Source organism: Phytophthora infestans, genomic scaffold (genome assembly GCF_000142945.1).
Source record: "Phytophthora infestans T30-4 supercont1.7 genomic scaffold, whole genome shotgun sequence".
Classification (NCBI taxonomy): domain Eukaryota; phylum Oomycota; class Peronosporomycetes; order Peronosporales; family Peronosporaceae; genus Phytophthora; species Phytophthora infestans.
The window spans coordinates 3,032,796-3,045,787 of NW_003303752.1; the positions used below are offsets into that span (position 1 = coordinate 3,032,796).

Sequence of the window (12,992 nt, forward strand, 5' to 3'; positions counted from 1 at the left end):
CCCCAACAAAAACGACTGATGTCGTCAAATGATTTTTTTAGCCGATAAGCTGAATTTTGAGAATTTTCCCGCAGTCGAGCGTGAAAGTTTACCCCAACTCTTGGAAATTCTGAATTTTAAACTTCTTAAACACTTTAGCCGAAAATTGAAGTGTACGTGTGTGTGCACGCGGGGGGGGGGGGGCAGGAAAGCGTAGGCTTTTGGCTTAGTACCATTTCGTTTTGAAAGGTCTAAAACCTATTTTCTTACTTCGAAGTACATTTTATCTCATAAGTTCTTATTAAAAAGACTGACTATTCGTGGAAGACCTTAGACATAAACATTAGAGCTTGAATGTTTTACAAATGAAATCCAGTTAAAATTAAATCTTTTTTTTGGACAGACGTTCGTGAATGTCGTGAATGTTGGCTGGCGACCATTGCTCTGATTCGAAGATTATTCTATCGTGTTGCTGTTAGAGCTCAGACCGAAGATCAGCGGAAAAGCGAGCGCGAGGAAAGCGACGAAGAAACCGAAGAGCGAGCTCAACTCATGTGCTCTGCTGGCCGACGCAGCTCTCCAATAATAACGTCTGTAGCGGATCATAGAAGCCGTATTTGTTGGTTTCTAACCGGAACTAACCCACTTTTGGGGAAACCAGGATCCAGGTCAGAGGCTCTAGAAATTGCTTAAACGCTCGTGATAATAAATTGAATTTGACACCGAATTTAGGGTATCACTGCCCATTTTAAATGGGGCAAGGACACTCTCAACTTGGAATACAGGTAGAAAACTTCGTAAATTGAGTGTAAAGAAAATGAACAGTCCAGCATGTTATCATCACCACCTTCATTGTCATCGGCGTTGTCATTATCTTCGGCGGCTCACCGGCCTACTATTTTAGAATGTTAAAGATCTTAAACAATTATTAAGAGCATCCATGGGTGAGCTCTTCACTTTTTCTTAGCAATCCTCGGATTGCGTTATTTTAATTTTTTAGATTTTAACTTGTTACAGTACTGCACCCCGTTTTCGCGCCCTTGTACCTTTGATAAACTTCCGGATGTGATGATCCTAAATCCAAATGAACTAGAGCTTGTATGCTGAAATATGATTTACTTGCAAATCCTACCTATATGGTCCACCCCCGCGAAAACGGGGTGCAGTACTGTATTTGGACTATTATCAATCCGGTAAGACGGCTCTGCCCAAAACAAGCAAAATATTAAAAGAAAAGAAAGGCTGATTTTTATCTTTTATTACACGCTATTAGATTTTAAGGAGGGAAGGGTTGTCTTAAAGGTTTTGTCCAAGGTTTGGTGGCCGGGATAATAGCGTGCCATAATCGACAGGTCCTCCCGAAAGTCAACAATCTCGAAAAATGCGGTACTGACGCTACGTGTACGGCCGACGCAAGGCCAACTTCGTCAAACTCAAAGCCGCTCACTTCTTCGTCTCACCGCAAGATGATATTCAGTCACCGTGGCAAACTGCGGTTCTTGGCAAGTACAGAACGGTTGCTACGCTTGAAGAGGTTGAGACCAAGTTTGCCGACTTCACTATCGTTGATATGAAGGACACTGAAGAATATCAAAATGACTTGTACGGGCTGAAGACGCTAGATGCAGCCGGTGGTCTTCACCTTCACGAGGTGTCTGATGTGCCGCACAACTGCTGGCTGTTCGATTACACCTCGTTGGCGACGAACGTCCTCTGCAAGCATCAACCCGTGTACGACGCTGAGCTCTTCCCTGTGCTGGTTTAAGGCTTTGTACTCAAGGCGACTGTTTTCAAGCATGTAGGTGCCCGACTTGTGCCCATAAGTCTCTTACGAATTTTTAACATTTCTTAGTGGAGAAGTCTTTGATCTACTGTAATTTGTTTGACGTGCCGGTACTTTTATATACCGGTAAAAGCAAACGTTCTCTTACCCCTAATGAAACATCCCCTTATAATGAAATTGCCGTTTCAGGCTCGACCGACTTGAAAAAGAACGAGGACGCGATCAGGTTGACTCGATGGACAATCCAGCTGTATACACTCAGTGCATTGCACTGGCCTGGCCGGCTCGATGACTTTAGCCCCGCATATCGGATTCCGATATTCCGATTCGGAATACACCGTCTGTCACTTTGACTATCGACGACTCGCCGATAGTCGACGTTTTCTTTACTTTCAATAATACTGAGCCACGAGGCTGTTGGCTGCAAGTTGCTGTCAAATTTGAACATGGATTTGGTGTTTGAACGAAAATGTACATGACCCTACACGGTTCCAGCATTTTGACGCTCCATTATTGCAGTGACTGCGAGCAATGAGGACTCACCGGTTGTCTACAGCTGTCCCGTTCGACTTGTGAATCCAGCTGGAGATGGCATTTCAGGATTGGAACGTTGCCGACGCGACAAGAAACCGGCGACGCATTCTTGCTCGAGCTCTGGCAGCGAAACATGGCGAAATCATATCTGCACGACTGCTGCGACAGCCTCGACAGGAAATACTCAGGTTACAGCTGGCACCGTACATGCCAACGCGCACGAGTCCAGCGGCTTTGGTCACCAAATTGATGGAGCAAATACCTGTCATTCCTCGATTTCGACGGCAGAGCCCACTCCACTGCTTTATAAATGTTCTCCGTTCGCGCTCTTGTCATCGCTGCTACTGCTGCGCTCGTCGGTTCCACGGCTGCCAACGAGGCCGCGGGAGCTGCCAAGCTGCCGGTGTTCTTCTTCCACGGCGCTACGGGTAACACCACCAATGGTGCCGTGATTGAAGCCAATTTGACGGCAGACGGACGTACTTACACTGCGCTCGACTTCTGCTCCAACGCGTGCTCTGTCCGTACCGCCCTGTCCAAGCAGGTGCAGATGGCCATCAAGCAAGTGCGTGAAATCGTCGCCAAGGATACCGCCGCGTACGCGAATGGTTACCACTTCCTCGCTCACTCGCAAGGTGGCTCTGTCGCTCGTGGTGTCATCGAAGAAATGGACGACCACAGTGTTCACTCGTTCATCAGTCTGGCTGGCGACGGCAACGGTAACTTCTTCGGTCCTCAAGCTTCGGATGCTCTTCCTCTTCAGGTGCTACTGAAGGCTCTGGGCCCGTTCGCTATCGACGCCACCGACTTCGACTTCGCTAAGTACGCTGCGGACTCCACGTCGTGGAAGGGCAAGTTCCAGCGCGATCTGGTGGAACTGGTGACCACGAACGAGGCTCTTCAGGGCAAAAGCTCGATTGCCAACATTATTAATCCTCCCTTGGATAAGGCTGCGTTGGCCAACTGGCTGAGCATTGACCCGTTCCTCCCCAAGGTGAACAACCTACAGGATTGCGGTACTGACGCTATTAATACCTGCGTGGCTGACCAGAAGCGCCGCAAAGAGAACTTTGTCAAGCTCAAAGCTGCTCACTTCTTTGCATCTCCCCAGGACGACGTCCAGGCGCCGTGGCAGAGCTGTTTGCTGGGCAAGTACACGACGGTCGCAACGCTTGATGAGGTTGAGACCAAGTTCGCCGACTATACCATCGTCGGTATGAAGGATACCGTCGAGTACACGGACGACCTGTACGGTCTGAAGACCTTGGACACTGCTGGTGCCCTCCACATTCATGAAGTGGCTGATGTACCACACAACTGCTGGTTGTTCGACTACACCTCCCCCACGGATGTGGCCTGCAAGCACGCCCCCGTGTACAATAATGAGATATATCCCCTGCTTGTGTAGGACTGCACTATGATAGCCAGTTAATAAAACTCGATAAGGTAAAAGAGCAACAACCAAATTGATCGAAATGTACAATGGCAGAGGTGACTTGGTGGATTGAGGATGAGGTCATCGATGATAAACTTTTGGTGATGAGTCCAAATTGTTGATAGTGTGGGCAAATTAACCGTGCAAAAACGTTTTCTTATTTTTGAAGAGAAATACTGTACCCCAATCGGAAACACAACGGTTTTCACCCCCACAAACGCATTTCTGCAACACTTTTGCAAAACATTATTTGCCAATTAAAAGATCTTTTTTATTTAAGCTAATACTCATTTTGTGTACCGGTATTTTAAAACACAAAATGAGGACTGACTGAAAACGAAAACATTTCGTTTTTTTTCTGCAAAATAGTGCACGGAACTAAAATTGACATCAAAATCCAAATTGGTTTGTCTGGTTTTGAGATAGTCAATCTCCGAACAGCAAAAAAAAAAGCGAAAAGCATGCGCTCACTGACAATTACATGTACCGTGATCATACGCGGTGCGGTGGAGATGCTCTTACGATCCTCTGTATCCGCGAAGGTTTTTTAGAGCTGGGCAGGGACATACAATATATATTATGCAAATCAAGTACTTCGAAGTACAGTAGCATCTTTAGGATTTGGTATGCTGAACTAAATAGTGAGCGCCAGTACTTAGACATCATTTTTCGTCTTCTGGATCATATTGATGACGGCATAACAATGAGAGATAAAATGGCTAGTAGTCTGATGAAGTGACTGCCTTCACCAACTAAAAGTTATCGGTGAGCAATGGCACGCATGCAATAAGACATGATAACCTACCTTCATCCCTATCGTCGGCATCAGGAACAATTACGATAAGCGCATCCTTCTTTGAGCCTCCAAACGATCCAATCGGCGAATCCTCTTCCAACGCCTCTTTCGCATCGTACTTCGCACGGTTCTCGAGCACTGTGAGATCAGCCGCATCAACGTTCGCGAGAGCGTTCGGACACGCATGCCGCAAAGCAACAACATCTTCGGTATCCACGACAACAGCGTCAGCCGACGTCAGATCCTTGCCGTCCTCGCCCACGAGCTGGAACCAAGAGTGTAAAACCTCATCTGAGGTTAAGTGTTCCGATAGCGGACAGATCGTATCGTTTGGCCGCTCATTCTACCCCTAAATCGGGGTCGAGCGTCCCTAGACACCCTTAGAGACGTACTTTAAGTACTATTTAGTACAAAATCCAGCTGTTGCACTTATCTTTAGCTTAAGCTACATGTTCCGATATTTTAACGCTCCTGAGATTGGCAGGTCGTTCGATTGCTGCGCTGGGCAAAACGCTCCCGACTCGGGACCCGAGGTTGCAGCTGTTGCCGTAAGCGCTGAAGATGTGGAGCAAACGGATTCACTTTGTGCATGTCACGCTCCCTATTTCAGCCCGTGTCTGAAGCACTGCCTCCGCTTGTCATTTCACCTTTTGCTCGGCCGAGTTCATTCACCCCGACTCAAGCCATGGTTTCGTTCCACGCTCTATTCGTCGCCGCCACGACCGCGCTCGTCGGTTCTGCCGCTGCCAACGAGGCTGCTGCTACCAAACTGCCGGTGTTTTTCTTCCACGGCGCTACGGGCAACGCGACTAACGGCGCTGAGATCCAGGCCAGTCTAACCGCTGAGGGCCGCACGTACGTGGCGCTTGACTTCTGCCAGAACGCTTGTTCCGTCCGCACGTCCCTCTCGGACCAAGTGCAGATGGCCATCAAGCAGATCCGCGGCATCATTGCGAAGAGCCCTGCTACTTACGCCAATGGCTACCATTTCTTGGCTTACTCGCAAGGTGGTTCAGTCTCTCGTGGTGTAGTCGAGGAAATGGACGACCACAACGTGCACTCATACATTAGTATGGCTGGTGACGGCAACGGTAACTTCTTCGGCCCTCAGGCGTCGGACGCCGTGCCGCTCCAGGTGCTTCTGCAGGCTCTGGGCCCATTCGCCATTGATAAGGCCGACTTCGACTTCGCCAAGTACGCTGCGGATTCCACGTCGTGGAAGGGCAAGTTCCAGAGCGACCTCATTCAGACTGTGACTACCAATTAGGCGCTGCAGGCTAAGAGCTCGATCGCCAACATCATTACGCCACCGCTTGTTGACTCTGCTCTAAGAGCAGAGTCAAGAGCAGTGCTCTTACAACCTGGAAGAACATTGACCCGTTCCTCCCTAAGGTGAACAACCTGGAGAACTGTGGTGCCGACGCCAAGTGCAAGGCCAACCAGGCTCGTCGCAAGGCCAACTTCTTGAAGCTCAAGGCCGCTCACTTCTTCGCCTCGCCCCAAGACGACATCCAGGCCCCGTGGCAGAGCTGCGTCCTTGGCAAGTACTCGACTGTGGGATCTGTGGCCGAAGTAAATTCGAAGTTCAGCTCCCTCAAGATCGTCGACATGACGCAGACGGTGGAGTACACGAATGACCTGTACGGTCTCAAGACTTTGGACACTGCTGGTGCCCTGCACATCCACAAGGTCCCCGACGTACCGCACAACTGCTGGCTGTTCGACTACACGTCGCTGGCGACCAAGCTGCCGTGCAAGCACAAACCCGTGTATGACGCCCAGATCTACCCCGTGCTGGTGTAAGTCGCTTCTTATGACTACGAAGATAGAGCTATCAACAAATGACTACATGTAGTTATCAGTTAAACGGTTAACCCTCTTACCTGTTGCTCAATTTACTGTGTCTGACCCTTCACGTCTTGAAAAATAACTTACGGCAATGAGTACCACAAGCACCGTTCGGCGTGCAGGCAGAGCGGAGGCGAAGAGAACACCGTCAAATGCGTAAGCTATGGCTGCTTCTGTTCTCCATTAAAGATTTTATAATTGCTAACTGACAGTGAATTCAATCAGCGTGGCAGACCGTCTGAAGGCGACAGAAGTACGTTTATTAAATGTTCTCAAAGTTATTGTTATATTTGCAATCGACGTGAAATTTACAGAAAATGTGGCTCTTGTTTTTGGCAACAGGAAGCTTTACGAGCTGCTCAAGCTACAATCGCCCGTCAGGAAAAACGTGAAGAAGAACTACGACGCTTGGTTGTGTCACACGGTATCGCCCAGGATGCTACGGAAGCCAATCCAGCAGTAGAAGGTTGGGTTTCTTCTTTAAAAAATATTACTTGGAACTAATACTTAAAGTATAATTTAATTCGTTTTGTCCACAGCTAAGGTTGGCGCACTTAAAGCAGTACACGAACAGAAAGTAAGAGCCTTGATGCGTTCGATCAACCAACTCCAAGAGCAAACTCAAAATCTGAAAGCTCAAGAGAAAGAGCATCGTCGGTCCGCATTGATCCAGGATCTACGTACCCAGCAACGTGAGCAAGATCTTTTAATTGACGTCCTGAAGCAGACATTGCAGGAAAAAGCCGCCGAGTTCCAGGACTCACGAGCACTTGTGAACGACTTCGTGCTCAAGAAAACTGCTGGTGGTCCAATGAGATTCCGTCCGAAAACACGAGAAGAACTTGAGAACGAGCTTCAAGCACTTGGACAAAATTTCCATCGGACAGTGGAGAAACTCAAGCAAGAAAGTCAACGCAATGCAGCGCCGAAAGAGGAAAAACCTCATGATAGCGACCACGAAGATGAAGATGAGAAAACGGAGGAGAAGGATGTTAATAACTATAACGTCGCAGCCGGTGAGAATATTTTTTTTTAATTTAAAGTTTGGGTTATTCTGACTTTTTATAATTCAGATGAAGCAATTTATGACGAGCTAGAGCAGCTTCGAGCTCAAGTAGCCTCGAAATCGGTGACTATCCACGCTCAAGCGGAAGAGATGACTGAGGTTTATGCTGAGCTAGATAAATTGAGGGTGTACGTAATAGCTGCATGTATTTGCCAATATGTGGGATGTCTAACGGGTGTGCTAGTGTTGAGGACCAGATCGTGCGAAAGAAGCACAAAATTGCGTTACTAAGAGAGCAATTAGAGCGTCAACAAGCAGACAATGTTGAGTTGGTCCAAGAGAAAGAGGAACTGGCTGAAAAATACTTGCAAGTACAAGAAGAGACACAATTTCTACGAGATATCACGATAGAGGACGCCGGTGCAAAAGATGAAGAGCGCTTACAGCAACTTGAGCTCATTCAAACGCTACGATCTCGAGAACTAGAACTCCAGGATGAATTGGAACGACAGCAGAAGAAATGGGCCACAGATCGCGACACGGTACATCAGCGCCTTCGAGTACTGGAGAAGGAGAAGAAGATCGCGGAGGAAGAAGTTGAACGAGGTGCAACAGAGCTGACGAGTCTTCAGAAGAAGAATGGTGCGTTACGCTCACTCCAAAAGTGAAATTTTACATAAATTTTACATTTTGACCTTCTTTTTGGCACCTCCAGATGCATTGCAACAAGAAATTCTCGAGTTGAAAGTGGCAGTACAAGAGGAACAGGACCAGAAAATTGTATTATCCAGCAGAGTTAAGGTGGAGTTTTCAACCTGAGTGGTTTTATTTGATCTGACTGAGTATGCGTTGTTTCCAGGAACTGGATGCAAAAGTGCAACAGCTTGAAGCTTTGTCGCAAGAAGAGCGTGAAATTAGTGCCCGAGCAACAGCAGAAAAAGTTGCAGGGTTGGAAAAACTCGTTGAAGAGAAAACTATGGCCGTCAAAAAGGCAGATCGTCAACTCAACGCTGCCAAACTACTGGCACGCCAGGCCAAAAAGGAGAAAGAGCATCTTTTGCTTCGGGTGTCCAAGCTCGAAGCAGATTTGGCTGGACGCACAATTTCGAGCTAAGTTCGACTTCATACTAACGAACGTAAATGTTACTACGTTTACCACGCTGAAAATTGCACAATCCGATAACTTGACCGTCTCTTCTCGTCGTCGACGTTCTTCACGCTCGACATAATTCTGTTCGAGAAGAATATGCTATCAGTGTTTTCCACATCTTACATGCATATTTGTATGAAGTACTACAAGTAAAGTGCACCTGCGACTAAAGCACCACCAGCGCCCGACAAACCGCATCCTAGAACTCGCAGCCTTCGGTAGTGTTCCAATTAGTATACCCAGTACCACGTAATAGAACTTATTCTGTATCCGGATAGGCAAGATGCATTTTATTTCACAAATGATGTATTGCCATGCAGTTGCGATTATTAATATTACCCAAAATAGCAAATGTTATTTTTTTTTTGAAAAGACCAAGAATATTTCAACTAATTATCAACTCGTTTTACAGTACTTAATCAAGGACGCCAATCAGATTTGGTCTGCAAATTCCATGGAGCTCGAGCTTAGGGAGCTCGAGGTACCCAAATTTAGAAATAGTGCTTTTTGATGTACTCAAAAATGATCCAAAGGTCTCGATGTACTACAGCCTGTAGACCCTCATAGAATTGCAATGTCGTGAGCTGGACCAAGAGAATACGGTATGCCTCGCTCAGGTAGTTACAGCGGAGATGTATTGTTATATATCACGAAGCCATATTACGCCTCAGCTTTGCTAGGCGGTGGCTTAATAAGAGTGATACATCGATCACCCTAAATGAGGCGACAACTGCCCATTCTAGAGCAAGTGTAGGCGTTTTTGAATGCGAGCTAGACCAACAAATCGTACGCTGACACATGAAAACTTAATCGTGTAGTGTTGAGTTTCGCTGACTTACAAGTAGCCATGGGTCTCTAATAGTGCGCTTCCTAGATTTTTCGGCGGAGCGCCTTAGGATATCCTGCACCGTAGCAAGCATTTAAAAAGCGCTTCGCTCTTGTATACCTATAGCTCTGTAGGAAATCTGGAGCTTTCCTTGATTTTCTTTTGTAAATGGTGTTTGTCTAAGGGCTAATGGTGTTTGTCAGGGTTATTCCTTCATCAGCCACAGCAGCACTGGTAGAAACTTAAGTAGTATTATTCCGTTCATCCACTAACCTCTATAGAAGAATGGTCTGACCTCTTTAATGACGCAAAGTGCTCATCGACTACGTAACAAATGCTGCATACCCTCATAGACTGCTAAGATAACACAAAATACCACAAGAAAGAATAATAGACTACTGTAGTGCTATCTATACCTACGAAGTGGTCCGTGGACGAGGAGGGGCACTTATGCGGAGAACAGGTCTGGTATACAGCAATGCCGCAGCATCGAGTCGAAGCGTATTGCATTTTATAGAATAGTCTACCTTCCAAGCTCATTAAATAAATGAATGGAATTCATGCAGTTTTAAAAGCTATGTTTAAAACACAAAATGCATTTGGGTACATCAAATAGCACTATTTCTAAATTTGGGTATCTCGAGCTCCCCTCTAGTTTTTCCCTCAAGAGCAAATCAAACTTCCTCGATGTGGTCGAACATCATCGTGGACAACCTCCATGAGGACGAGGTGCTCTCGTACCCGTTAGTTCTGCTCGAAGGTCGCATCACCGACGCACACCCCGCCGAGAATCTCTTCCTGGACGCTCGTCTTGACGACCTGCGCTCTTCTCTCTGGCCAATTTCGCGCACTGGCCACTTCAAGGCGTTTGTGTTGCTCCCATTCCCTGGCAAATACGCCATCACGCTGCAACTCAATGACATTGCCCACCGCATCTTCTGCATCGAGTACCGACCCCACATTACTCGATTTGTGGTCAAATTCCACTACCAAATCTGCTCCGACGCCGAAAATCGCGACGGATTCGACGCTCCTCTTGGTGTCGACAATTCCGACGCTGTGGCCATTGCAAAAATCCGATTCACGGCCTTGTTATTGCAAATGGCAACAGCTGAACTTATGCACGCAGCAGGTTTGCCTCGACTCACGTTCACTATGCAATTCGCACCCGACGGGTTGCCAGACGTGACGCTGTTGCGTTGCAGATTCACCAATACTCACGCACGTTCGGTGGACGGTCAGGAGCTCACTAAGTTGGTGCAACAGGACATCGAAGCCTCGGGATTGGACAGTAATCCCGAGTTGCATTTTAAACATGCAGTAGTGCTCGGTTGTTCGAGATATAATAGAGAGACGAGGAAAGCCGAGGGCCATACAGCACTTGGAGGTGGGAAAGTTGGAGTCTTCGGATCCTGTGGACTACACACGTGGCCCTCACATCTTGGTGAATTGTCGTTATGTTGTTTAAACAATACGCGAGTTGATACGCGGTATCTCCTGGACGATAGCTGCTACAGAGGCACCTTCTGGGCCAATTTCTCGACTGGCATCGGTGCCATGTTGCATGAGGTTGGCCATACCTTGGGGCTTGGACATTCCACGAGCGGCATCATGGCTCGGGGCTTTGATGATATGAACCGACTTTTGTGTGTCTACGCGGCAGATCCACGCTCGTCGCAGCAGAGTTTCCAGCGATCTACAGCTCAAGGATGGCTGGATCTAAATCACACTGTTGTTTGTGAAGTTACCAGTCGAGGAGGAGCACACTGGAACTCTGCATCCGCTCAACTGCTTCGACACTGTCCATGGATCTCAGGATACGCCAAGCCGTCCCTCGTAGGACCTACTGTGGACTGGGGGAGCTCGATACTTGGACCTGTAGGATACGGCACTTATAATGGCACGCAAACTGACCTTCCTGAGAAGAAGTTATCGTCTTCTGTCGACGATCAACTCGGCGCTGTGATGCTGGACGCTGGCAAGTACATTGACCACATTGAGACGTTGACTCGTGCTGAAATGGCCGAAGCTGAGCGTACTGAGCCACTACGTGCTGCTGGCACTAAACACTGGTTCATGCTTGCTGACGGAGAGTACATCTCTCGTGTGGACATCCGTGCTATGGCTTGGATCGATGGACTACAGCTACACACGAACTTGCGTTCGTCACGTTGGTATGGCGGCACGGGCGGTAGTCTGCACGCTCTACAACCTGCTGGAGGGTGGCACGTGAGCTCGTTTATTGGCTCCAGAGGCGACTCTCATGTTGGTACACTTGGTGTTCGATGTCAGCCCACTTGCTCTGTACCTTCGCATCCTCGGTCGCTGGAGCCTAACGGATGTACCAGCTCGGTTCTGTTGTGTCCTCCAGCTGGAAAAGCATTGGAAGGTGGCACCAAGACGCCGTTTTCAATCACTCTCCCGGAGATCGGAGCTGTGGTTGTTCAATGTGGGAGATTTGTTGAACGTGTCAAGGTGTTATCTCCGGAGGAAGCGGAGTCCAACTCCAGAGATCCAAAGTTCTACCTCTCGAATGAGCACGTCTTCCAGCTTTGTCCTGGCGAGAAGTTGATCAAGTCGGAGGTGTATAGTGGCCACTGGGTTGACTGTATCCGATTCACCACAACGCGACGTGTTAGCGCTTGGTTTGGGGGAGGCAGAGGACCCAACTATGCAGTAATGGAGAGCCCAGTAGGACATCACATCTGCGGGTTGCATGGAGTCCATGGCAAGCAATACGTGGGCTCTCTAGGAGCTCTTTACTGTGCTGATGTCGCAGCCAGATATCTCCAGACAGAGCCTGAACAGGAACAATCAAGGCCACGACAGTTCTGGGTCATGAGGACTGTCCCCGTCTCGAACCAGACTACCGAACTCCCAGAGTCACCGCTTGGAATTTTAGTTGCTGTTCAGGGCGGCTCTGTGACGTCTGTGCAGTCTTTTGACAGCGTACGGATGTTTGATGACGTGGTCTCCCAGCTCCACTCAACTCTCCTCTCCAACGGCAGTTCGTATCAAGTGCATTGTGTTCCGCTGAGACCTTGAGAAAAACTTGTGCAGATCGACGTGAGTTTCCGTCCTGCCAGTGTCAACGATATCTACACAGTCGTCGATGGCATCTGCTTCCACACAACTCTGCGCTGTTCGTCGTGGTTTGGCGCCTACAGAGAATCCAATCTACGCTTCTTCATGCCACTAACCGACACAAGTATCATCCAAGTCCAAGGAACGTACACTGACAGCATCCTCACTGATGTCACAGGAGTAATCGGCGCTAGTATCAACAACTCGAAGCACTTCTCCCCGGACGCTCGTGTTCTAGTCGACGACGGCGCGTATGACGTTCGCTTAGAAGCTGCTACTCCTGAATTCGGCATTGAATCTGTCGTGTTAGTCAAGAAAAACAACGGCGACAACCTCGACAAGCACGCGTGGACATGGAGGCAACATGGATCGCCATACCCACAGGTATGGCGAGTACCGCACAAGATGCTGGAAGACTATACAGACAGCAAACGCATTCTGTATGACGAGTACCTGGTCGGTGCTATCAACTCTGGTGGGGCGTATACCAAGACTGCCGCTCCCAGTAAGTGACCCAACACACAAACAGAGCCATGAGATCGTCTTGCTAT

General features: G+C 48.1%; 4 protein-coding genes across 4 annotated transcripts; all 4 read left to right on the forward strand.

The window, feature by feature from the left end:
- Positions 1-2,606: 2,606 nt before the first annotated feature.
- On the forward strand, positions 2,607-3,704 carry PITG_05400 (uncharacterized protein; the record flags this gene model as incomplete). The annotated part of the gene is made up of 1 exon (XM_002999006.1): positions 2,607-3,704. The coding sequence occupies one exon, from the start codon at positions 2,607-2,609 to the stop codon at positions 3,702-3,704; it is 1,098 nt and encodes a 365-aa protein (XP_002999052.1).
- Positions 3,705-5,002: 1,298 nt separating this feature from the next.
- Positions 5,003-5,783, forward strand: PITG_05401 (uncharacterized protein; the record flags this gene model as incomplete). The annotated part of the gene is made up of 2 exons (XM_002999007.1): positions 5,003-5,721; positions 5,762-5,783. The coding sequence occupies 2 exons, from the start codon at positions 5,213-5,215 to the stop codon at positions 5,781-5,783; spliced, it is 531 nt and encodes a 176-aa protein (XP_002999053.1).
- Positions 5,784-6,964: 1,181 nt separating this feature from the next.
- On the forward strand, positions 6,965-8,200 carry PITG_05402 (uncharacterized protein; the record flags this gene model as incomplete). The annotated part of the gene is made up of 3 exons (XM_002999008.1): positions 6,965-7,381; positions 7,633-8,023; positions 8,097-8,200. The coding sequence occupies 3 exons, from the start codon at positions 6,965-6,967 to the stop codon at positions 8,198-8,200; spliced, it is 912 nt and encodes a 303-aa protein (XP_002999054.1).
- Positions 8,201-10,044: 1,844 nt separating this feature from the next.
- PITG_05403 (uncharacterized protein) lies at positions 10,045-12,625 on the forward strand (the record flags this gene model as incomplete). The annotated part of the gene is made up of 4 exons (XM_002999009.1): positions 10,045-10,744; positions 11,021-11,626; positions 11,729-11,940; positions 12,620-12,625. The coding sequence occupies 4 exons, from the start codon at positions 10,045-10,047 to the stop codon at positions 12,623-12,625; spliced, it is 1,524 nt and encodes a 507-aa protein (XP_002999055.1).
- Positions 12,626-12,992: the final 367 nt, after the last annotated feature.